This window comes from Stegostoma tigrinum, unplaced genomic scaffold (genome assembly GCF_030684315.1).
Source record: "Stegostoma tigrinum isolate sSteTig4 unplaced genomic scaffold, sSteTig4.hap1 scaffold_137, whole genome shotgun sequence".
Lineage (NCBI taxonomy): Eukaryota > Metazoa > Chordata > Chondrichthyes > Orectolobiformes > Stegostomatidae > Stegostoma > Stegostoma tigrinum.
In genome coordinates this window covers 180,855-207,808 of record NW_026728084.1, presented here as the reverse complement: position 1 = coordinate 207,808, position 26,954 = coordinate 180,855, and the positions used below count along the sequence as shown (strand labels likewise).

At 47.9% G+C, this 26,954-nt stretch overlaps 1 protein-coding gene across 1 annotated transcript in view; it reads left to right on the top strand.

Annotated features, from left to right (window-relative positions):
• LOC132207729 (utrophin-like) overlaps positions 1-26,954 on the top strand; it is a 169,173-nt gene that overhangs the window by 138,732 nt on the left and 3,487 nt on the right. The window contains exons 2-3 of the mRNA XM_059643621.1: positions 16,922-17,058; positions 25,773-26,041. Coding sequence (XP_059499604.1) covers positions 16,986-17,058; positions 25,773-26,041 — 342 coding nt within the window. The 5' untranslated portion in view covers positions 16,922-16,985. The remainder of the gene's footprint in view (positions 1-16,921; positions 17,059-25,772; positions 26,042-26,954) is intronic.

Below are 26,954 nucleotides of genomic sequence, written 5' to 3'. Positions count from 1 at the left end.
GTCAGCAGGTCAGTTCTGAGGCAGCAACTCTTTGCCCGAACCCTGACTCTAAACCCAGCCTCAGCCCTAAACCCATACAAACGCTCGCCTCCGGCTAACCCTCACCTCAGCATTAACCCTAACCCTAACCCTATCCTCAGCGTAAACCCTCCCTACCCTCAGCCCTAATGCTGATCCTCAGACCGAACATCTAGTCTCAGCCCTAAAGTGAGCCTCAGCCCTACCACTAGCTATGGCTTCAGCCCTAAAATGAACCGTAACACACAGCCCCAATTAACGCTTAGCCTCAACCCCAACCCTCGCCTAAGCTCCAAGTCTAACCTCAGCCCTAATCTAACCCCCAATACTTGCCTGCCAGAGAGTTAGTACTGAGGAAGTGCTTTAGTTTCAGAGATTTAGTCCTGAGAATGCGCTTCGTTTTCAGAGTGACCATCTGAAACAGCGTCTCATTGAAATGGGGTCAGAATTGCTGGAATGCTACATGGAATGGTGACAGATTGTAGGACTGTCAGTGGGTCAGATCTGAGGTAGTGCATCAACGGTGGATGGTCAGTCTTGAGGGAGTTCAGAGGATCAACGAAGAGGGAATGCCTCAATGCAATGGCGACAGAACTGAGAGAGGGCCACAGGATTAGAGATATGCCACATGATTCGAGATGGTAGGAAGTGCCTCATTGTCAGCAGGTCCGTTTTGTGGCCGGTCGCCATAGCTGGAGAGTCAGTTCTGAGGCAGTGTGTCTTTGTTAGAGGGTCTGTACTGAAGCAGTGCCTCATTATTCGAGAGGGTTTGGTGTGAGGCAGTATCTGATTGGTGCAAGGTCAGCCCTGAGGGAGTGCCTCTTTGTCAGAGGGTCAATACTGAGTTAGCGACTCATTGTGAGGAGTTCAGAATTGAGGGACTGCCACGTGATGAGAGGGTCAAAACGGAGGTAGTGTGGCTGTATCTGACAGTCCGAAGGGAGCGCCATTGTTAGAAGGTCAGTTGAGAAACTGCGTCCGTGGAATGGCATCAGCATTGAAGCTAACCACGTGACGAGCCGATAAAAACTGAGTTATTGCAGTAGCATCAGAGGGCCAGATCTGTAGGAGTGCATTATTTTCAGAGCTGAATACTGAGGCACAGCCTCAGTGTAAGGGGGTCAAAATTAAGGGAGTGCCACACAATTACAGGGCAGTCCGGAAGTATTACAGCACTGTGTGCGGCGCAGAATCGATGGAGTGCATCATTGTTATACAACCACAAGTGAGGCAGCGCCCCATTGTAATGGATCAGAATAGGGCCAGCAGTGAGAATCAGTACAGAGGTAGTGCAGAACTGTGGAGGTGTCAGAACTGAGGGAGAGCACCATTGTCAGCTGGTCAAAAGTGCACCATTGTCGTAAGATCAGAACTGAGGGTGTGCCGCACAATGAGAGGGTCAATACAGAGGAAGTGACTCTTTGTCAGTGTTAATACTGAAGTATGACCTCATCTTGAGGGGATCAGGCTTCAGAGAATGCATTGTTGTCAGAGGGTCGGCACTGCAGCAGGGCTATGTTGTAAGGGGGTCAGAATTGAAGGAGTGCCACCCATTTTCCCAGGGCAGAAATGGCTAGCACGAGGGGTCATAGTTTTAAGCTGGTTGGTGGAAAGTATAGAGGGGATGTCAGAGGCAGGTTCTTTACGCAGAGAGTTGTGAGAGCATGGAATGCGTTGCCAGCAGCAGTTGTGGAAGCAAGGTCATTGGGGTCATTTAAGAGACTGCTGGACATGCATATGGTCACAGAAATTTGAGGGTGCATCCATGAGGATCAATGGTCGGCACAACATTGTGGGCTGAAGGGCCTGTTCTGTGCTGTACTGTTCTATGTTCTATGTTCTATTTTAGAAGGTCAGTACAGAGGTCATCTAGCACTGTCAGAGGTAAGTCCTGATGGAGTGCCTCAATGTCATTGGATCAGTTTTCAGGCAGTACCTCTTTGGCAGAGCGTCAGTACTGACGCAGTGCCTGATTGTAATGGGATCAGAATTCAAGGAGTGCCACTGCCTCACTGAGGTACTGCAGCTCTATCAGCGGGTCAGTGGCCTATTGTCAGAGGGTCTGTTTGAGCCAGTGCCTACTTGGCAGAGTGTCAGCAATTAGGGAGTTTGCCTTTATCAGAGGGTCAGAACTAGAGAGTGCATTTGTAGCAGAGTGTCAATACTCAGCCTTGTCCGCCCAAGTCCAACACCAGCACCTCCACATCATCCGCCCACCCTGAGGACTGACCCTCCACCAATGAGCTACTGCCTCACACTGGACTGACCAACAATGAGACACTATCCCTCCAGACCCCCTGACAAAGAAGCAGTGCCTCAGCACTGACCGTCAGGCAAGGAAGGCTCTCTGTCAGTACTGACCCTCTCACAAGGAGACACTGCCTCAGATCATGACCCTCTGACAATAATGCACGCCCACAGTTCAGATTCTCTGACGCTGTTGCAGTACCTCAGTACTGAGTCTCTGTTAGTGTGGCACTGCTTCAATTCTGACCCTTCTATAATGAGACACTGCCTCAGTATCGACAGTCTGACAATAGTTCACTCCCACTATTCTGATGCTCTGACAGTGCTGCTATACCTCAGCACTCACTAATTAACAATGAGGGTTAGCGTGAGAGGGTGGCGAGGGTTAGGGTTTGGGTTCGGACCAAGGCTAGGGGTTAGGTGTGAGGATTGGACGAGGTTTTGGATGAGGGTAGAGTTAGGGTGAGGGATGAGACTTGTGTTAGGGCTACTAATGAGGTTAAGTTTGGAGTTCGGGGGAAGAACTCGGGAGAGGTTTTGGGTTAAGGCTGAGGTTAGGCTTAGGGCTGAGTCTATGGTTAGGGTTAGAGCTCAGACAACATTTAGGTTTGGGGCTGAGGCTTCTGCTTAGGTTGAGGGTGAGTGTTAGGCCTGAGGCTAGGCTTAGGCCTGAAGCCGCGGTTAGGTTTGGGGTTGGACTGATTAGACCCACTCTGACCCATTACAATGAGGTACTACCACAGAACTGACTCTCTGTCGATAAAGAACATGAGATGCTGTCAGCTTGTCCAATCAGAGGTCCAATATTAAGGAAATAGTACACTGTTGGAGGGTTGATAAATATAACATAATATAAAGGGAGTGCTGCACTGTCAGAGGGTTAATGACGTGGGAGTGCTGAAATAGCGCAGAATCAGACCTGAGAGAGTGCTGCACGTTCAGAGAGTTAGTACTGAGGGAGTGCTACAATGTCAGAGGATTGATATCAAGAGGCACCGCCGAAGGATCAGTAGCGCAGTACTGTCCGAAGGCCAATATTGAGAGAGTTCTGCTGCGTCAGTGGGGGTCGATATTACAGAATTGCGACACTATCAGTGTATCGATGTCAGACGATCAGTTCTGAGGGAGGGCTACGCTGTTGGAGGGTCAATATTGAGTGTGTGCGCGACACTCAGATGATCACTTTGTTGGAGTTCTGCACTGTAACGGAGTGCCACACTGGCAGCGGGTTAATATTAAGGGAGTGCTGCACTGTCAGAGGGTTAAAGATGAGGGAGGGCTTCTCTTTGTGGGGGTGGGTATGAAAGAGAACCTCCCGTTCGGGGATCAATATTAATGTTGTAGAGTCAGTAGAGAGGCAGTGCTGCACTGTGGAGGGTCAATAAGAAGCATGTAGCTCCACTGGCAAGGTGCCAATGATGACAGAATGCTGCACTGCCAGAGGATCAGCAATGAGGGAAAACTGTATTGTCAGAGTGTCTTCGTCAAGAAAGTGCCACTCTGTCGGAAGGCCAATATTAAGGGAGTGCTGCACTGTCACATGATCAATATTAGGGGTGTGCTGCACTAACAGAGGGTCAGTGTTGATTGAATACTTGACTGTTGCAGAGCCAGGACTGAGGGAATCCTGCATCGTTACGGTGTCATCGTTGAGGGAGTGCTGCACTGTTGAAGGGCCGATAGTAAGGGAGTGTGACACTGTCAGAGTGTCATTACCAAAGGTGGGCTACAGTATCAAAGGGTGAGTAATGAGGGAATGCTGCGCTGTCGGAGGGTCAGCACTGAGGTGGGCTGTACTGTCAGATCGTCAATATAAATAATAATGTTAGGGGAGTGCTGCATTGTGAGTTGGTCCATATTAAGGGAATGCTGAAACTGTCAGTGATGCTCAGGGTGTGCAACACTGTCAGAGGGAGTGATGTATTCTGAGTGTCAGCACGGAGGCTGACCTTCACTGTAATTGTGTCAGAATTAAAAGAACGGTCAGAGGATATAAACTGAGGCATTTCAGAGCCATCAGAAGGTCGAAACTGAGGTGTTTCAGATCAGTTTGAGGGTGCCTCATTTTAATGTGGTCAGACTTGAGCAAGTGCTTCATTGTCAGAGGCTCAGAACCAAGTGAGTGCCTCGTTATCAGACACTGTCCTAAAGAGGGCCTTGTTGTTCGTGGCTGTGTTGTAAGGCAATTCCTCATTGCTGCAGGATCAGCCTTGAGAGTGTGCCAGTCTGGAAGGAGTGCCTAAAAACTGAGGGAGTGCGACACAATTAGAGATTCAGCGCTGAGTAAGTGCCTCATTGTCACAGAGTTAGTTCTGAGGCAGGGTCACATTGCCTTAGGGTCAATTCTGAGGGTGTATTAGGAGCAGACTGTAAATACTGAGTCAGTACCTCAGTGCATTGGATTCAGAGTTGATGGAGTACAAGATGATTAGAAGTTCAGTCCTGAAGTATTGCAGCTCTGTCAGAGGGTCAGAACTGACGGGGCAGTGCTTTACTGTCAGCGGATCAGTTCTGAGGCAGTACCTCATTGCTGGAGGGTCAGATGTGGACGAGTGTCACATTGTCAGAAGGCCAGTTCTGAATAAGTGACTTTTTGTCAGAAGGCCAATACTCAGTCAGTGGCTCATTTTGAGCAGATCAGAATTGAGGGTTTGCAACACTTTTCGAGATTCAGTCTGGAGACATTACTGCTACACGCCTGAATTGAGGGAGTGCTGCAAGATTGGAGGGTGAAAATAAACCCGAAAACAGTGACCCCTTTCAATAACCTGTAAAACACAGGGATGACTGTAAATAATCCCTAAAACGCAGAGGCCTTTGTAGGAGAGCCTCAGTGTCATGTTTTCAGAATTGAGGGAGTGCCACGTGATTACAGATTCACTGCTGATGGAGTAGCTCATTGTCACAGGGTCAGTTCTGAGGCAGGGCTGCTTTGCTGGAGGGTCACTTCTGAGTGAGTGTATTAGTATCAGCCCAATGTTGTAGGGACTGTACTTTTCCAGGAAGACAGTTAGAATAATCTTTAATTATAAACTAATCTGAAATACTGTTTGACTTGTTAAGGTTACAATACATCCTGAGTCACCTGCAGAATACGCACTTGCTCTCCCTGTGTCTCTGGGTAAGCAAAGGTAGTTTCTTTCAGACGACTCTCAGAAATAAAGTGCTGCGCTGGTGGTCAGTATTGAAGGAATGCTTCATTGTTGGAGGATCAGTACTGAGGGAGTGCTGGACTGTCACAGGGCCAAGATTATGGGTGTGCTGTGCTTTCAGAAGGTCACAAGCAAACAAGCACTGCCAGACATAAAAAACAAAAGAACTGCGGATGCTGTAAGTCGGGAACAAAAAGAAAGTTGCCGGAAAATCTCAGCAGGCCTGGCAGCATCTGTGCAGGAGAAAACAGATTCAACGTTTCGAGTCCATTGACCCTTCCTCAGAACTGGGGATCTTCCTCAGAACAGTTCTGAGGAAGGGTCACTGGACCCGAAATGTTATCTCTGTTTTTGCCTCCACAGATGCTGCCAGACCTGCTGAGCTTTTCCAGCACTGCCAGACAACTGACGCTCTGATTGAGAAACACTCCCTCAGTACTGACCCTCCAACACTGCGTACTCTTTGATGACTGATTCTCTGACGGTGCATCTCTGCCACAGTATTAACCCTCCGTCATACTGGTATTCTCTCAGCAATAACACTCTGAGAATGCCATGCTCCCTTACCATTGACATTCTGGCCGTGGGACACCACTTCAAATTTAACCCTTCAGCAGTGCAGCACACACTCATCATTGCCTCTCTGATATTGCAGTGCTGCCTTCATACTGACCCTTTCACAGTGCAGGACACAGTAATATTGAACATCTTCAAGTGCCGCTCTCCCTCAGTGCTGACCCCCCTCTCATTTCTGACCCATTCAGTGTAGCATACCCTTTATTCTGAACCCCTCAGTGCAGCACTCCCTCAACGCTGACCTGCTTCAGTGCTGACCCCCTTCAGTCCTGATCCCCCTCAGAACAGCACTCCCGCAGTGCTGACCCCACACTGTGCTGCACTCCCTCAGAGCTCACCCAGTTATCGCTGACGACCCCCTCACTTCAGCACTCCCTGATCACCTGGTCGTGCATCACTCCCTTTCTCCGACCCCTCGGACGGTGCAGCACTACGTCAGCGCTGACCCGCCAACAAGATAATGTCAGAGAGATGTTCTCCCATCACATTGACCCTCTGAGACTGGAGCATTTACTAATGTTGGCCCTCTCACAGTGAAGCTCTCCGTTTAGTCCCTCTGACAGGCCGCATGCCTTTTATTACAGGTCTTTTCACAACGCACTGCCCCGTCATCATTGATTCTCTGACAGTGCAGCCCTCTGTTAATATTGAATTTGTGACAGTGCACAACTCCATTAATATTTGCCCTCTGACAGTGCAGCTCTTGCTCAGTCCTGACTCTCTGACAATGCAGCAGTCCCCTAATTACTGTCAGAGGGTCGATACTGAGAGAATGCTGCACTGTCAGAGTCAGCTGCCCGCAGTCCTATCAGACATTCAGTATTGAAGGTATGGGAGAGGGTGAGTGTCAGTGAATTCTGCACTGCAACAGGGCCAACAGTGGTGTCCCATGGCCAGAGTGTCCATGGTAAGGAAGAACTGCAATGTCAATGTAACAGGGTCAGGACTGAGGTCAGAATTGAGACAGTACAGCAGGATTAGAGAGTCAGTGTTGTGGCTGAGGAGCACTGTGAGGTCCAGTACTGAGGGAAAGCTTCATGATCAATGGGTCAGTTCTAAAGCTGTGCTACTTTGTCAGAGGGCCACACTAATGCAGTGCCTCATTGTAATGGGATAAGAGTTGAGGGAATGTCGCACATGCATCACTAGCTCATCATTGACTGTCTAACAGTGCAGCACACTCTTAGTATTGACCTTCCAACAGTGTAGAGCTTCCGCAGTGATGACACTGACCATGCAACACTCCCTCAGTACTGACTGTCCAACAACGCGGCGCTTCCTCAAGAATGACCCTCCGAGAGTGGAGCACACCCTTATTATTGATCGTCAGATAGTGCGGTACTTCCTTCATATTGGATCCCCCTCGGTGCAAACTCGCCCCTCATGGCTGAAACCCCCTTCATGGAGCACTTCCCCAGTGCTGACACCATCCCAGTGCTGAGTACCCCTCAGTGCAGCACTCCCTCAGTGCTAACACCCCATCACTGCCTCAGTGCTGACCACCTCTCAATGCTAACCCGACCTCAGTGCAGCACTCCCTCAGTGCTAACACCCCATCGCTGCCTCAGTGCTGACCACCTCTCAATGCTAACCCGACCTCAGTGCAGCACTCCCTCAGTGTTGACCCTGCTCAGTGCAGCACTCTTTCGATGCTGTCCCTGCTCAGTGCAACACTCTCTCATTCTTTTCACCCACACCGCCCTCAGTGTCAACCCCACAATGAGGCACCGCATTAGTATGGCCCTCTGACAAAGTAGCACAGCATCAGAACTGACCCATTGACAATGAATCTTTCCCTGTGTACTGACCCTCAGAGTACTACTGTACCACAGCACTGACACTCTCATCCTGTCGCACTGCCTTGATTCTGTCTCCTTGACAAGGAGTGCGGTGTCAGAATTGAAAGTGGTCAGCATTGAGGGGGTACTGCACTGTGGGTTGTTAGCACTGAGGGGGAGTCAGCACAGTGGGAGAGCTGCACTAAGCGGGGATGTGCACTCAGTGGCCGGTCAACAATGAGGGAGTGCAGCACTGTAGTGGTTCAGCTTACGGGAGGTCAGCACTCGGGGTGGGGGGGGTTCAGCACTGAGTGCAGCTCAGCACTAAATAGGGGTCGGGCCGGGGGGGAGCTCTTTACTACGGGAGTGCTGCACTGAGGGAGGGCCAGTTTTCAGGGAGCACTGCACTGTCAGAGCGTCAAGAAGAAGGGTCTGCTATGTTCTCATTAGGTCAATAATGAAGGAATTCTGCATTATCAGTGTGTTAAAATTCAGGGAATGCAACAATTTCAGAAAGATGATGTTGATGCGGTGGGGGGGAGTTGGGGGCGCAGTAGCGTAAGGTGGTGATGGGAAAGTGGTAAGTCATGCGACACCACTGAAGGGTCAGCACTGAGAGAAAGTCACCCTCTCAGAGGGTCAATATTAAGGGAGAGCTTCACTGTCAGGAGGTCAATCTTCAGACAGTGCTCCAGGACTGAGGCTCAATATTAAGTGACTGCAATACTGTCAGAGGGTCAATGATGAGCACGTGCTGAAGTGTTGCAGAGTAAGTACTGAGGGAGTGCTGCATTGTCAGTGTCATCAATGAGTGAGCTCCACACTGTCGGAAGGCCAATTTTTAGCAAGTGCTGCACTGTCAGAGTGTCACTACTGAGGGAGAACTGCACTGTCAGAACAGTGAGTCACCACAGAGCACTGCACTGTCAGAGGGTCAATATTAATGGTATGCTACACAGAGTTGGGTTAGCAATGAGGGAGTGCTACACTGAGTGGAGTCAGTACGAAGGGAAACTGCCCTCTGAGAGGGTCAAGAGTAAGAGTGTGCCAGCGGGTCAGTGCTGGGGAATTACAGCACTGAGAGACGGTCAGCAGTCCCTCAAGTCCTGACTCTCTGACAGATTAGCCACTCCCAGAGATTCGGTACTCCCTCATAACTAGCCGCCTGGCAACAAGGTACAAACTCAGAACTGACCCTCTGGCCATTCTGCCCTCTCTCTGTTTTGACATTTTAAACATGAGGGTCTTCCCTTAATCATGGGGATTTTCAGCACTTCCTCAGTACTCCTGGCCCCCTGACAGTGTTGCACTACCTCAAACTGACCATATTAAAATGAGGCATCATCTCAATTTGATCCTTTGACAATGATGCACTCCCTCAGCACTGACCCTCTAACAATAAGGCACTCCATCAGTAGTGACCCTCTGCTGATAGTGCTGCAGGACCTCAGTACTGATCCTCCGATTGTGTGATTCCCTCAATTTGTATCCCATTACAATGAGGCACCGCATTCGTACGGCCCTCTGACGAAGTAGCACAGCCTCAGAAGTGATCCATTGACAATGAAGCTTTCCCTCGGTACTGACCGTCTGAGTGCTACTCGACCACAGCACTGACGCTCTAATCCTGCATAACTGTCTCAATTCTGACCTCAATCCTGACCCTCTGATTGTGAGACACTCAGTTCTGACCCTGTTACATTGACACTGCAGTTCTTCCTCATTGTTGACCCTCTTGCAGTGCAGAATTCACTGACGCTCACGCACTCCCAATGCGGCATACCTTTAATACTGAACATCTGATAGGACTGCAGGGAGCTGACTCTGACAGTGCAGCATTCTCTCAGTATTGACCCTCTGACAGTATTTCGGGGAGTGCTGCACTGTCAGAGGGTCAGAACTGAGGAAGAGCTGCACTGTCAGTGGGCAAATATTCATGGATTGCTTGGGTCAATTTTAATGGAGTTGTGCAGTGTGACACATTCAGTATTAAGAGAGTACTGCACTGTCAGAGAGTCAATGATGGGAGAGTGCTGTGCTGTTGGAAGGTGTGTACTGAAAGGGAGCCGCCCTGCCAGAGGGCCTATATTAAGGCAGTGCAGCATTGTGAGAGGGTCGATATTTAGTGCATGCTCCTGTCTCAGAGGGTCAATTTGATGGGACAACATGCCTCTGAAACTAACTTGTTGGAGTGCTGCACCGCCTGAGGGTTCGTCTGAAGGGAGTGATGCCCTGTCAGATGATGAGCTTTCCCCCATCTTTGACCGTCTGACAGTGCAGCACTCCCATAATATTAACCCGCTACCAGTGTGGCACTTGCTTACAATTGAACTTGTGACAGTGCACAAGTCCAACAAAATGATCCTCTTGAGTGTTGCACACACTCAATATTGGCCCTCCAACAGTGCAGCACTCCCTCAGGACTGACTGTCTGACATTGATACGTGGATCGTGTGGCAATCCTGTAATATTGACCCACTGACACAGCAGAACTCCCTCAATATTGTTTTTCTGACAGTATTGCACTACTGATCCTTCGGCAGTGCCCCTTGATATCAATCTTTTCACATTAGACCACTCCCTCAGCACTAACTCTCTGAATGTGCAGCACTTCTCAGGACTGATTCTGTGATATTTCAGCACTCCCACATCATTAACCCTCTGACAGTGCAGCCCTCCCTTTATATCAACCCTCCAACAGTGCACTGTTTCCTTAATATTGGACCTCTGATTGTGTGATACTCCCTCAGTGCGAAACTCTGACAATACAGCACTCTCTCTGAAATAACTCTCTGATTAAGCACTTCCTCTGTGCTAACCCTCTGAAAATGGAGCTTTCTCTCATTACTGACCCTTTGCAGTGCTGCACTGCCTCAGTACTCACTCACCACAAGTGCAGCACTCCATTAAGAGTGATCCTCTGACAGTGTGGCACTCCCGTAATATTGGTCCACTGACTGTGTGGCACTCCCTTAATACTGACCTGCTCGCGGTGCATCACTGCTCTAATATCAAACCTGCAGCTCTATCAGAGGGTCTGTCCTGAGCAAGTGCCCCATCGTCAGCATGTCAATTCTGAGGCAGTGCCTCTATATCAGTGAGTCAACATTGAGGTAGCTCCTGACGGTCAGAATTACGGGAGTGCCTCATATTTAGAGGGTCATTAACTGAGGGACAGCCTCATGATCAGCAGGTCAGTCTTTACGGACTGCCTTATAGCCAGTGTGTCAGTTCTGAGGCAGTGCCCTCAATGTAACAGATTTAGAAATGGGGTAGGGGGCACATGATTAGAAGGTCAGTAGTAAGCTATTGGAACTTTGTCAGAGGGTCAGTCCTCAGCGAGTGCCTCATTGACATCGGGTCCATACAGAGGGTTTGCACTGAGGGAATGCTTCCTTGTCAGAGATTCAGAACTGAGAAAGTGCCTCATTGTCAGAGGCTCATTCCTGAGGCAGTGCCTCATTGTCAGAGTGACATAATCAGATAGCACTCCCTCAATTCTAAACCTTAATACTGACCCTCTGACAATGAAGCACTGCCTCAGGACTGACCCTATGACAATGAAGTGTTCCTCAGGATTGAACCATTGACGATGTGACTCTCCATTCGTGTTGACCTTCTGATAATGGGGTTCTCCTTAAGTACTGACCCTCTGACGGTTGTGCACTGCTTCAGTACTGACCCTCTAAATATCTGCCACTCCGTCAATTCTGACCTCCTTACGATGAGGCATTACCTCAATACTGACTGGGGTACAGGTCTCTGGCACAGAGTCTGTCGCTCTTGCAACGAAGGGAAGGGGGTATAGGAGGAGAGTGTTAGTCATTGGGGACTGAATAGTTAGAGGGACAGATAGAAGGCTTGTTTGGAACCGAAGAGACTCACGATTGGTGCGTTGCCTCCAGGTGCTAGGGTCCGTGTTGTCTCGGATAGTGTCTTTGGGGTCCTGAAGGGAGACGGTGACCAGCCCCAAGCCATGGTCCACATAGGTACCAACGACATAGGTCGAAAGAGGGATAGGGACGTCAGGCAGGATTTCAGGGAGCTCCGCTGGAAGCTGAGAGCTCAAACAAACGGAGTGGTTATCTCTGGTTTGTTACCCGTGCCAAGTGATAGCGAGGCAAAGAACAGGGAGAGATTTCAGCTGAACACGTGGCTGCAGGGATGCTGCAGGTGGGAGGGCTTCAGGTACATGGACAATTGGGGCTCATTCTGGGGAAGGTGGGACCTGTACAAACACGATGGTATCCACTTGAACCAGAGGGGCACTAATATCCTGGGCGTGAAATTTGCTAGTGCTGTTCGGGTGGGTTTAAACTAGCTTAGCAAGGGGATGGGAAACTGTGGTGTAGTTTCAGTACACAGGAGAAAGAGAATAGAGAGGACATGGACAGGACCTCAGTGTCACAGGAGTGTGCTGGCAAACAGCAAGCTGAATTGAAGTGTGTCTACTTCACTGCCAGGAGTATCCGGAATAAGCGAGGTGAGCTTGCAGCATGGATAGGTACCTGGGGCTTCGATGTTGTGGCCATTACGGAGACATGGATAGAGCAGGGTCAGAAATGGATGTTGCAGGTTCCAGGGTTCAGATCTTTGAGTAAGATCAGGTAAGGTGGGAAAAGAGGGGGAGGTGTGGCTTTGTTTGTCGAGGACAGTATAACGGAGGCTGAAAAATTTGAGGAGGACTGGTCTACTGAGGTGGGATGGGCTGATGTCAGAAACAGGAGAGGAGAGGCCACGCTGCTGGGAGTTTTTTAATAGGCCTCTGCAAAGTTCCAGGGATCTGAAGGAGAGGATTGGCAAAACGATTCTGGGCAGGAGTGAAAGGAACAGGGTGGTCATTATGGGAGACTTTAACTTGCTAAACATTGACTGGAAATGCTGTAACTCTCGTACATCGGATGGATGAGTTTTCGTCCAATGCACGCAGGACCGTTTCCCGACACGGTACGTCGAAGGGCCGACAAGAGGGGAGGCCACACTGGATCTGGTACTTGACAGTGAACCAGGCCAGGTGTTTGATTTAGTGGTAGATGAGCACTTTGGAGAGAGTGACCATAATTCGGTTACGTTTAGTTTAGCAATGGAGTGGGAGAGGAACATGCCACAGGGCAAGACTTACAGATGGGGGAAGGCAATTATAATTGGGCAAGACTTAGGAGGCAAAGAATGGGGTAGCAAAATGCAGGGGATGGGGACAATCGAAATGGGGAGCTGGTTTAAGTAACAGATATTGCGTGTCCTTGATAGGTACATCCCTGTCAGGCAGGGGTCAGTGATAAGGTAGGGGAACCATGGTTTACTGAAGAAATTGTATCTCGCGTTAAGCAGAAGAGCGAGGCTTATGTGATGTTGAGATGAGATGGATCAGTTGATGCGATGGAGAGTTACAGATGAGCAAGGAAGGATTTAAAGAGAGAGTTAAGAAGAGCAAGGAGGGGTCCTGAGCAGTCATTCGCAGGTCGAATAAAGGAGATCCGTAAAGTTTTCTCAAGGTATGTGAGGAATATAAGGACGACTGGGGTAGGAATAGGGCCAATCAAAGACAGAAGTGGGAAGTTGTGTGTGGACCGGGTAGAGATCGGAGAGGTGCTAAATGAACATTTCTCATCTGTTTTCACTGAGGAAGAGGAGAATATCGTCGAGGAGACGACTGAGATACGTGCTATTAGACTTGAAAGGATTCAGGTTAGTAAGGAGGAGATGTTATCAATTCCAGAAGGTGTGAAGCTAGATAAATCCCCTGGGCCTGAGAGGATTTTTCCGAGAATTCTCTGGAAAGCTCGGGAGGAGGTGGCGGAGCCCTTGGCTTTGATCTTTGAGTCCTCATTGTCTGCAGGTTTAACACCAGAGAACTGGAGGATTGCAAATGTTGTGCCCTTGTTCAAGAAGGGCAGTAGAGATGAGCCAGGCAATTACAGCCAGTGAGCCTTAGGTCTGTTGCAGGAAAAGTTTTGGAAAGGGTTATAAGAGATCGGGTTTATAATCATCTCGGAAGCAACAATTTGATTGGAGATAGTCAACATGGATTTGTCAAGGGCAGGTCGTGTCTCACAAACGTCATGGAGATTTTGAGGAGGTGACCAAGTATGTGGATGAGAGAAGGCCAGTTGACGTAGTGTACGTGGACTTCAGTAAAGCCTTTGATAAGGTTCCACATGGTAGGCTGTTGGAGAAAATACGGAGCCATGTGATTGAGGGAGATTTAGCAGTTTGGATTAGAAACTGGCTTTCGGTAAAAAGGCAACCAGTGGTGTTTGATGGAAAATATTCAGCCTGGAGTCCGCTTACTAGTGGTGTGCCTCAAGGATCTGTTCTTGGCCCACTGCTGTTTGTCATTTTTATAAATGACTCGGACGCAGGCATAGGTGGATGGGTTAGTAAGTTTGCAAATGACACTAAAGTCGGTGGAGTGGTGGACAATGTGGAAGAATGTCGCATGTTGCAGGGAGACTTGGATAAAGTGCGAAATTGGGCGGAAAGGTGGCAAATGGAGTTCAATGTGAGGTGATTCGCTTTGGGAGGAATAATAGGAAGGTACAATACTGGGCCAATGGAAAGATTCTTGGTAGTGCGGATGTGCAGAGGGACCTTGGCGTCCATGTACATAGATCTCTGAAAGTTGCCACCCATGTTGATAGTGCTGTGAAGAAGGCATACGGTGTGTTAGACTTTATTGGTAGAGGGATTGAGTTCCAGAGCCGTGATGTCATGCTGCAACTGCAGAAAACGCTCGTGCGACCTGTTCTGGTCGCTCCATTGCGGGACGAATTCGGAAGCATTGGAAAAGGAGCAAAGGAGATTTACCAGGATGTTGCCTGGTCTGGAGTGAAGGTCTTATGAGAGAAGGCTGAGCAACTTGAGTCTGTCCTCATTGGAGAGAAGAAGGCAAAGAGGGCCTTTTATAGAAACATACAAGACGATCAGAGAAAGATGAGTCAGGGTGGACGGTGAGAGTCTTTTTCCTAGGATGATGATGTTGGCTTGTACGAGGGGGCTCAGCTACAAATTGAGGGGTGATGGATTGAAGACAGATGTCAGAGGCAGGTTCTTTACCCAGAGAGTGGAAAGGGCGTGGAATGCCCTGCCTGCCAATGCAGTTAACTCAGCCACATTCAGGGCATTTGAACAGTCCTTGGATAAGCATATAGATGATGATGGGATAGTGTGAGGGAACGGGCTTAGATTAGTTCACAGGTTGGCGCAACATGGAGGGCTGAAGGACCTGTTCTGCACTGTATTTTTCTATGTTCACAGATGACACTAAAATGAGTGAGAGAGTAAAGTCTGAAGAGGACAATGAAAATCTGCGGAAGGATGCAGAAAGTTTAAGTGAATGGGCAAGGGTCTAGCAGATGGAGTCCAATGATGGTAGATGTGAGGGCATCCATTTTGGTAGCAATTATGGAAAAATGGAGTCTTGCTTAAATGGTGAAAAATTGTAGCATGCTGCTCCGCAGAGGGAGCTGGGCAGCCTTGTGTCTGAATCAGGTAGTTTGCAGATGCGGCTGGTAATTGAGACAGCAAATGGAATAGTGTCCTTCATTGCGAGAGTGAGGCAGTTTAAAAATCGGGAGGGTATGCTACAGTTGTTTTGGGTGCTGGTGAGGCTTGGTGTGGAGTAGTTTGTCCAGTTTTAGTCTCCTCACTTGAGAAAGGATGTACTGGCACCGGAGGGGGTGCAAAGGAGGTTCACGAGGTTGATTCCAGAATTAAAAATGTTGCTGTATGGGGAGAGATTGAGTAGACTAGGATTGCAGTCACTGGAATTTAGAAGAATGAGGGGTGATCTAATAGAAACTTTTAAAATTATGAAACAAATGGATCGGAAATTGTTTCCACTGATGGGCGAAATTCCAACTCGGGGGCACAGCCTCAAAATAAGTGTGAACAGATTTAAAACTGAGTTGAGGATGAGCTTCTTCATCCAAAGGGTTGTGAATCTGTGGAATTCTCTGCCCACTGAAACAGTTGAGGTTCCCTTGTTGAATGTTTTGAAAGCCAAAACAGAGAGATCTTTGAACAGGAAAGGAATTGAGGGTTATGGTGAATGGGAGGGTAAGTGGAGCTGAGTCCGCAAAAAAGATCAGCGGAACGAGCTGGAAGAGACAGATGGCCTCCTCCTGTTTTATTTCTTATGTCCGTATGTCCTTAGATTGCCATCCTTGTCATTCCTCCTTCCCTGGAATAGGCCAGTTCTGAACTGAAGAGTAGGTCTTTAAATAACTCCCACGTATCAAATGTTGACTTGTTCAATAAAAGCTCCTCCCAATTAATACTGCTCAGCTCCTACCTAACACTGATGTAATTTTCCCTCCCCCAATTTCATCCCTTCCCACAAGGTCCTGATTTTCCATGGCTGTCTTAAAATGTAAGGAGATGCGATCGCCCATTTAAGAAGCTCCTGCTTCACTGTTTTTCCCAAGTGGGAGTCAGCTGCAGGCTTTCTTGTTCCACGATGGGGGAGGAAATGGCCTAGAGGTATTATTGCTGGACTGTTAATTCAGAGACTGAGATAACATTCTGGGGACCTGTGTTCAAATCCCAGCACAGCAGATGGTGGAATTTGAATTCAATATAAAAGAAAATCATGAATTAAGAATATAATGATGACCATGAATTCATTGCCAAATGTCAGAAAAACTCACCTGGTTCACTGATGTGCTTTCGGGAAGGAAACTGCCACCCTTACATGATCTGGCCTACATGTGACTGCAGACCCACAGCAATATGATTGACTTTGAACTGTCCCCTGGGCAATTAGGGATGGACAATAAACACTGCGTAGCTAGGGATGTCCTCCTCCCATTAACAAATAAATAAAATTGGATTCTAGATCTTCCGATCCAAGATCGTTTCTTGCTCTCATCGTAATTTCTTTGCTTACAGTCACTTTCCCTCCTGCCTGTCTTTTTGGAATGCTGTATAGCCCTGCGCACTTAGCTCCAGTGTTGATCTCCTTGTAACCATGTCTTTGTAATAGCTATAAAATCATGCCCGTCAACCTAGAAATGTGCTATTAATTTGTTGATGTTGTTCTGAATACAATGAGCACGCAAGCAAAGAGCCATGAATTTAGCTTTATCACTTGATTTCACCTCTTGACACTATTTACAGCTGTTTTCTGTTTGTACATGCTGTCTTTTCCAGTACCACGCTGAGTATTGTTATCCCGATAGTTCTTTCGTATCAGTCCGTGTGTATTCCTGGGCGAATGTGCTCGTGTGGTCTCAGGAGTTGCGGAGGTCACGGCTCTGGGACAGCCGTTTCATCGCCCTATGCTGCAGGTAAGAAGAAAAGAAAATCTCTTGCTCTGAGCTCTGCAAACCTGGGCAATGTCAAAAGGGAAACAAGGTCAAAAGAATTTCAACAAGAATCTCAAAATTAACTGCTGAATTCATATCAACATTACGGGGATCGCCCAACTTAGTGGCCACAACATCCCACTTTCTAGTCTTCACAAACAATCCAAAGGCTGAAGTATCCGTATCCCTCTTAACTTTTATGGTTTTTGAGCTAATTTCTTGTTTCTAACTTGTGCATATTTGTGGTGCCTTATGACTTCTTGCATTTAGCAATTGATAAACTCACTCTCTCACGAGTTCAGGAGAAGCTAGTTTTATAGAATCCCCAGTGTGGAAACAGGCCACTCAGTTCAACAAGCCCACAGCAACCCTCCAAAGAGCATCCCACCTAGACCCATCCCCATTTCCCTACTCTATCCCTGTCAGCCTGCATTTCCCATGGCTGATTTACCTAACCTACACATCCGTGGGCACTGTGGGTAATTCAGCATTGCCAATCCACCTAACCTGCACATCTCTGGACTGTGGGAGGAAACCAGAGCACCCAGCAGAAACCCACACAGACAAGGGGAGAATGTGCAAACTCCACACAGACAGTCATCCGAGGCTGGAATGGAACTCGGGTCCCCGGTGCTGTGAGGTAGCAATACTAACTAGTGAGTCACCGTGTCACCCTGAGTTATCTTGACTCCTTCAATCAGCTTAATTCGTACCAACTGAGGTGGATCTAGTTGGGTGTGTAATGAAGGGGAGTCTTTCACGAGGGAACTTAACAATTTGGGAGACTCAGTCACCGAGGGAGCCTGACCCGAAGACTGGTCAAAAGAATAATGATTCGATATGAATTAGTTAGAATGCAGCTGTTAACAGTAATCCTCCATCCCTATGTGGGAGCGAGATTTAACATTCAAAATCAAAACTGAAACTCTTGAACAAGGTAGTTCAAAACAGCCAGTTCTCTGATTGAGGTTGTGAACTTGCTCGCCGAGCTGGCTTCTTCTCATTCAGACGTTTCGTCACCATGATCGGTGACATCATGGGTACAGCCTCCAATGAAACGATGTTATTCTATTCTGTCTGGAATTGACACTGTCCAGTCTGTTACCATGAGTCCTGTCATTTCCGGTTTTGATCTGTATGGGTTTGTATGTGGGGGTCCAATTGTATCTGTTTGTTGGTTGCATGATGGGTGGAGAATCACGCCTCTCAGAGGACACTGCGACAAGGTAACCGTAGTAGCCCAAGCCAAGCATAGACACGCACAGGAATTCCGAGAGGCATGGTTCTGCACCCGTTCTCCAGCCTCACATTCTTGGTCTCTTCAGTCTGAATATGTTCACTCAACCATATCCTTGATGACAAACAATAGAGTCTTACTTCCCAAAATCTACAAACAGGACTGTCCAGACAGATCCATTTGTTCTAATGATATCATCTTCTGCTGGAGGGATTCCGAAATGTCTGCATTCTTCCTCAACTGAGCATTCCTTGCATTCGTGGTTGACAGAGCTGTCAGCCATGTCCATTGTGCTGCAGGGTTCCCAAGCGGAATATGAGTTGCTGTTCCTGCAACTTTGGGGTGGCATCATTTGTGGCACTGCAGGAGGCCCATGTTCAGTTTGGTTATGACTTTTGAGGAACGGATGGTCCCTTTGAGATTGAAATTGGAGAAAGATTTCAGGATTTTTTTATGTTCTTGTCTTTCTGTCATGCCCCTCGGAAAAAAGCAATGTAAGTGCAGTTAATTTTTTGCATGGCGAGCTGCTGCATACTAACCGGTCTCACACCATTACCAACACCTTGCCCTTGTGAAGGCAGATATGGATAAGGTTCTCAAAGCTGATAGAAGATTGAAACCACTCTAATCCTGTGACGATGGTAAGTTTCCCTTCTTTAAAAAAAAATGCTTGCAGCTGAATTCGCATAATATAGAGCACAGTGGCTCTGGTTAACACCACTGTCTCAATTCCACCCTTTGGTGACTTTCTCTGTGGAGTTTGCACATTCTCCATGTGCCTGCATGGGTTTTCTCCGGGTGCTCGAGTTTGCTCCCACAGTCAAAAGATGTGCAAGGTCGGTGGATTGGCCGTGCTAAATTTCCCAAGGTGTTCAGTGATGTGTAGGTTAGGTGAGTTATAGGTGGATAGGTCTGGGTGGGATGCTGTGAGGGGCAGTGTGGACATGTTGGGCTGACCGACCTGTTTCCACACTGTAAGGGTTCTCTGATTCATGATTCCATGATTTTACTGAGCGCAAAGGTACAATATTGACTCGTCATATTTGTCTCACCTCTTTACACATTGACAAGAAAGCTTTAATGTCAGTTTCTATGCATTTGCAACTTGTCTGCTGTCTCTGACAAGGCTGACTATATCTCCTTCCCTAATACACATCTCCTGTCCCCTAACACTGAGAGGTGACACTTGCTTTTCATTTAGTACAATCAATAAAACAAATGCCTCCATATTACATCCAGCGGCTTCTCTTCACACTCACACACTGTTCTTTTTTTCCTCCAGGTATTGACCACTCATCATTTCTAATTCCTCATCTCATCTCTCTCTCATGCGCTCTCTCTCTCTCTCTCTCTCTCTCTCTCTCTCTCTCTCTGTCTCTCTCTCTGTCTGTCTCTCTCTCTGTCTGTCTCTCTCTCTGTCTGTCTCTCTCTCTCTCTGTCTCGCTCTCTCTCTGTCTCTCTCTCTCGCTGTCTCTCTCTCTCGCTGTCTCTCTCTCTCGCTGTCTCTCTCGCTGTCTGTCTCTCTCTCTCGCTGTCTCTCTCTCTCGCTGTCTCTCTCTCTCTCTCTCGCTGTCTCTCTCTCTCTCTCTCTCTCGCTGTCTCTCTCTCTCGCTGTCTCTCTCTCTCGCTGTCTCTCTCTCTCGCTGTCTCTCTCCCTCGCTGTCTCTCTCCCTCGCTGTCTCTCTCCCTCGCTGTCTCTCTCCCTCGCTGTGTCTCTCCCTCGCTGTCTCTCTCTCTCGCTGTCTCTCTCTCTCTCTCTCTCTCTGTCTTTATCTCTCCTCTCCCTGTTCTCCCCCATCACTTCACTCACAGGCACCAACAGAGGCTCACAGTCACACTATGTTGCACATGCATATTCTGTCCCTCATGCACAAACACACTGCACACACACAAAAAAAAAGTCAGGAACACAGTCTCTCACGAACACACTCTGTCACATTCTCACTCATTCATACTCCATACCGTCACACAGTCGTACACGGTCTTGCACACATTCTGTGGCACACTTGCATGCACTGTCGCAGGATCTTTTGCCAATGCTCTTACTCTCAAGTACACACACACTACCACAAATCTCTCCCTCACACACTTAGGTTTGCAAATTCACTTGCTGTCAAGCTCACTCACACTTAGAGATACACTCACTCCCTCATGCATGCTGTAACACTCCCTTCTTGCGCTAACTCCCTTTCACACACTCTCAAGCACAGTCACTGGCGCACACATTCTGTCGTGCGCACACACACACTTTCATGCACTGTCTTTGCACTCTTGAGCACAATCATATGCTCACCTCTCTCTTGCACACAGTCAATTTGATTTGAGTCAGAGATAATGGGAGCTGCAGATGCTGGAGAATCCAAGATAATAAAATGTGAGGCTGGATGAACACAGCAGGCCAAGCAGCATCTCTGATGAAGGGTCTTGGCCCGAAACGTCAGCTTTTGTGCTCCTGAGATGCTGCTTGGCCTGCTGTGTTCATCCAGCCTCAGATTTTATTATCTGGATTTGAGTCATCATTGTCACATGTGCCCAGGTACAGTGAAAAGTTTTCTTCTGCATGCAGTATAGACAGGTGATATCAAACAAGGCGCATTAGTGAAACGGAACGTAGTGACAGCTGCAGAGAAGATGCACAGAGAGCAAGATCAAAATTAGATTTAAGCTTTTCAGTGTCCTATTCAGATGTCCAATAACAGCGGTGAAGAAGCTGTTCTCGAATCTTTTCACGCATGTATACAAACTTTTTTTACATCTTCCCTTCAGAAAAAGGGAGAAGAGAGTGTAATTGTGGGGTGAGAAGGGCCTTTGATTATGTCAGTTTCTTTCCCGAGGCAGCGGGAAGTAGAGGTGGAATCAACGAATGGAAGGCTGGTTTGCATGATGGACTCTGCTGTGTTCATGACTCTGCAGTTTCTTGTGGTCTTAGGAAGAGCTGTTGCCAAACCATGCTGTGACATGCGTCCAGATAGGATGCTTTCTCTGGTACATGAATGAAAGTTGACCTTGCGGACACTCCAAATTACCTTCGGCTGCTGGGGAAATAGAGACATTTGGTGTGCTTTTTTGCCCATTGCGACAATCTGGGTGGACCAGGAGAGATTGTTGGTGATTGACACTCTCAACTATCTCCACCTCAGCAACATCTCTCTCACTGTCTGATGCAGGCGCTCACACACTCACATTCTGTCACCTATTCTGTCTGTCTGTCTCTCCCTCTCTCCCTCATCGCCCATCTCTCTCTCTCGCGCGCTCTCTCTCTCGCGCTCTCTCTCTCTCGCGCTCTCTCTCTCTCGCGCTCTCTCTCTCTCGCGCTCTCTCTCTCTCTCTCTCTGGCGCTCGCTCTCGCGCTCGCTCTCTCTCTCTCTCTCGCACTCGCTCTCTCTGTCTCTGTCTCCCTCCCCCACCCCCCCAACCTCTCTGGCTTTCTCTCTCCCTCTCTCTCTCTCTCTCTCTCTCTCTCTCTCTCTCTCTTTTTCTCACACACCAACTCATTGCTCAGTATTCCATGGTATCTGAATTGTTGGAAGAATTAACTTAGACTGAGCGTGGATTTTCTCCCAAATTAGTTATGACAAAGCAGAACCAATTCTGCCTGGAAGAAGAAAGGCAGGAGCCATAATAATTAGGGATTGTTTTGCTAGAGGAACCGTGCTGTGATATGCATCCAGATAGGATGCTTTCTGTGGTACATCAGTGAAAGTTGCCCTTGTGGGCACACGGAATTGCCTTAGCCTCCTGGGAAGTAGAGACAACGGTGTGCTTTTTTGCTCATTGCGATGATGTGGATGGACCAGTGAACTAATCTAAGCCCATCCCCCTACACGATCCCATTATCATCCATATGCTTATCCAAGGACTGTTGAAATGCCCCTAATGTGGCTGAGCTAACTGCATTGGCAGGCAGGGGGTTCCACATCCTTACCACTCTCTGAGTAACGAACCTGCCTCTGATATCTATCTCAAATCTATTATCCCTCACTGTTTAGCTGTGCCCCCTCATACAAGCTGACGTCATCATCCTCGGAAAAAGACCCACACTGTCCACCCTGTCTCATCCACTGATCATCTTGTATGTCTCTATTAAATCCCCTCTGAACCACCTTCTCTCCAATGAGTACAGACCCAAGTCCCTCAGCCTTTCTTCAGAAGACCTTCGCTCCGGACCAGGCAACATCTCCTCTGCACCTTTTCCAATGCTTCCACATCCTTCCTGTAATGGGGCGACCAGAACTGAACGCACTATTCCAAATGAGACCGCACCAGTTTTTTGGACAGTTGCTCTGGATCTCAATCCCACTGCCAATAAAACCTAAAACACCATAAGCCTTCTTCACAGCACTATCAACCTGGATGGCAATTTTCAGGGATCGACATAGATGGACACCCTCTGCACAGCAACACTACCAAGAATCTTTCCATTGACCCAATATTCTGCCTTCTTATTACTCATCCCAAAGTGAATCACCTCACATTCATCCGCATTGAACTCCATCTGCCACCTTTCTGCCCAATTCTGCAGTTCATCCAAGTCTACCTGTCACTTGCAACATTCTTCCACATTGTCCACCACTCCACCGACTTGAGTGTCATCTGCAAACTTACTAACCGATCTACCAATGCCTCCGTCCAAGTCATTTATAAAAACAAACAGCAGTGGTCCCAAAACAGATCCTTGAGACAAACCAGTAGTAACCAGACTCCAGGCTGAATATTTTCTATCAACCACCACTGGTTGCCTCCTCAGCCAAAGCCAGTTTCTAATCCAACCTGCTAAATCTCCCTCAATCCCATGTCTCCATGTTTTCTCCAACATCCTACCATGTGGAACCTTATCGAAGGCTTTACTGAAGTCCATGTCCACCACGTCAACTGCCCGACCCTCATCCACGTGCTTGGCCACCTTCCAAAATTACTCAATGAGGCTTGTGAGACACGACCTGCCCTTGACAAATCCATGTTGACTATCTCCCATCAAATTGGTGCTTGCTCGATGATTATAAATCCTCTCTCTTATAATCCTTTCCAAAACTTTTCCTGCAACAGACGGAAGGATCACTGGGTTTATAATTACCTGGGTCATCTCTACTGCCCTCTTTGAACAAGGGCACAACATTTGCAACCCTCCAGCCTTCTGGTACTAAACCTGTAGACAATGAGGATTCAAAGATCAAGGCCAAAGGCTCTGCCACCTCCTCCGTAGCCTCCCAGAGAATCTGCAAGTTTCGAAGGATGATGCGTTGTATCCGGAGGTTGGTGGGGTGGTACGTTAGGACGAGGGAGACTTTGTTTTGGTTGTTGTTGCGGGGTGGGGTGAGAGGGATTTGTTGCAGGAAATGCTGGAGACACGGTCGAGGGCGTTATCAACCACAGAGCGGGGCAAGTTGTGGTCCTTGAAAAATGAGGACATCTGAGATATACAGGAATAGAATACCTCATCCTGGGAGTGCAGATGCAGAGGCAAAGGAATGGGGAATAGGGGATGAATTGTTGCAGGAATATGGTGGGAGGAGGTGTAATCTTGGTAGCTGTGGGAATTGGTGGAGTTGAAATGGATATTTGTTTCTCAGTGGTTGGAAATAGAGTGGTCCAGGTAGGAGAGAGAGGTATCAGAGATTGTCCAGGTTAACTTCAAGTTGGGGAGGAAGGTGTTGGTGAAGCGGATGAACTGTTAGAGCCCCTTGTGGGAACACGAGGCGGTGCCGATACAGTCATCAATGTAACGGAGGAAGAGGTGGGGTTGAGGGCCAGTGTAGGTACGGAAGAGGGAGCGTTCCATGTAACCTACAAAGAGGCAGGCATAGCTTGGGCCCATTTGGCTACCCTGGCCACCCTCTTTGTCTGGAGGAAGTGGGAGGAATTGAAAGAGAAACTGTTGAGGGTTGTTCAAGGACCGGAACTTCCCCCTCCTCAGTGGCCAAAAACGCCCTCGACCGTGTCACCCGCGTTTCCCACAACTCATCCCTCACACCCGCACCCCATCATAACTACCAAAACAGTGTCCTCCTCGCCCTCACGTACCACCCCACCAACATCCGGATTCAATGCGTCATCCTCCGACCCTTCTGCCATCCGCAATCCGACCCCACCACCAAAGACATTTTTCCCACCACCCTTAGGTGACCCCCTTATCCGCTCCACACTCCCCTCTAGCACTCCCTACACCCAGCACTTTTCCCTGCATATCCATAAATGTTGTCATCACAAAGTTTAAAATTCACTGGTCCCAATACCTCACCCCCATCCCAGGCCCCAGGAAGAATTTCCTCATCAAACAGATGTTTACCTGCACATCTGCTAATGTGGTAGACTGTATCCACTGTTGCCATTGTGGCCCCCTGTACATCGGGGAAACCAAACAGAGGTTTGGGGACCGCTTCACCTGTGCTCAGTTTGCACTAAAGAACTGCACCTCCCAGTCGTGAACTGTTTCGACTCTCCCTACCAATCCTCAGGTAACATGTCCATCCTGGGCCTCCTGCAGTGCCACAACGATGCCACCTGAAGGTTGCAGGAGCAGCACCTCATATTGCGCTTGGGAACCCTGCACTCCATGGTATCAATGTGGACTTGACAAGCTTCAAAATCACCCCTCCCCCTCCCGCATCCCAAAACCAGCCCACCGGTCCCATCCTGCCACCTCAAACCCCGCCCCCATTTCCTACCTCCTAACCTCTTCCCGCCCCGGAGACCTGTTCGTCCTCCCTGGACTGGCCTATCCCCTCCCTACCTCCCCACCTACACTCACCTCTGCTGGCTCCATCCCCACCTCTTTAACTTGTCTGTCTCCTCTCCACCTATCTTCTCCTCTATGCATCTTTGATCCGCCTCCCCCTCTCTCACTATTTATTTCAGAACTCTCTCCCCCTCCCCCTTTTCTGATGAAAGGTCTCGGCCCAACGTGTCAGCTTTTGTGCTCCTCAGATGCTGCTTGGCCTGCTGTGTTCATCCAGCTGCACACTTTGTTATCTCTACATCTCTTAACAACCTCATTAAGTGAGTTCTAGAGCGAACTCTGCAGGGTAGACTTTGGGTTTATCATTCTAACTTGCCAGTCCTGAAAGATGAAAGTTGGTTTGTGTTGGATGTTTGTCTCAGAGCTGTGAAAGATATCCTGAAAGGATTTTTCAAATCTTTTGTTGAGAATTGTACCCATTTAGTCACTAATCCTTTTCCTTCTTTAAAGTTTCCTTGGTAGTGACAAATTTCAAATATCTGCAGAATTTTATTTGGCTTTGTATTGGTTCTCTGTGATTCTCTGTTAATGGCTCTGCGACCTGCCAGCTAATTACAGAATTTATCATTGATGTGCCTGTACCAAAATCTTTGGTCTGATACTATATATCCCAATTTCAGGAGAAAGTCCATAGAGACCTTTTAAAGAAAAGGGGATTAGAAAGAAAATCTATCGATCAAAATCATGAATAGTTGATAAATTATTTGCATTCCATATTTCCAGAACCTGCCCCGGAAGAGAGAGCCCAGAGAATTGCCAAAGCTGTCCGCAAACAGTCAATAGAAGTGAAGGAAAATTGGGAACAAGTGAAAATCCGTGCGAGCAACTGGCAGAAACAGGTGGAAAAGGCGTTGGAGAAACTTCAAGAACTGCAGAAAGTTCTGGATGATCTTGAGGCTCATGTGATAACAGCTGAGGGGGTCCACACTGATCGGCAACCTGTGAGTGACCTGCTTATTGACTCATTGCAGGATCACTTTGATAAAACCACAGTAAGTGCAATTACATTACACTTCACTTATGAACAGATGTAACCAGAATGTTGTATCGAGACGATCAGTAATATGAGTACTTCAGTAATATTGATTGAATGGTTGTTAACTTAATTTGCAAATTAAAACTTAGTTGAGCATGCCTTCTGATGATATCACATCGTTAATATCAGTATAATTGAGGATTCTATTAGTCAGTGACATCAGCTGAGTTATCTGCTTGTTGCCATGTTATCAGGGTTCAAGGTAAAGTCTTAGCACGCCATTTGGCGACTCCTTAGAGAGAGACAACTGGTTATGATTTAACCTGAAGATCACCATGCCTCAGGGAAGTAGAGGGGTTGAGGCGAAGACCCTTTGTGGTCAGCTCACTGGTATGGCAATTGAGCCCTCTCTGCAGGGCATCAGTCTGCATCACAAACCAACTGAATTTGAATAGAGTTTAGGATTGGAGAGCCATCCATGCAATTTTTTTTTTCAATGAATGTTTCTCACTGGGACTCTCTCACCGGCAAACTTTTTAAACGCCAGCTCAGCCATACAGGCGAGATCAGTTCCTGATCTCAGCTGAATTTTTTGACCTGGGGTGGGTCAGCGTTAGGAGTTCATTGATTGGAATGAATTCTCATTAAGTTAGCGAGAGGGATACTACACGTGAATAGATCGATGTTTTGAAAAGAGGATGAGATATGAGCAAAAGTTGAATTGATGTGGAAGACCAGCCACAATCATCATCGGTGGAGCAAGCTTGAGCGGCCATGCAACATTGTGCTGCTGCTATTTGACTTGTTGTGTGGAAAGGAAGGAAAATGGTCCAAGTGTCAAAAATGCCGAAGACCACATCATTCTACAACCTCAAAATTTGATTGTGTTCAGCATATTATCACTCCCGGTACCCCTAAATCCTGGTCTA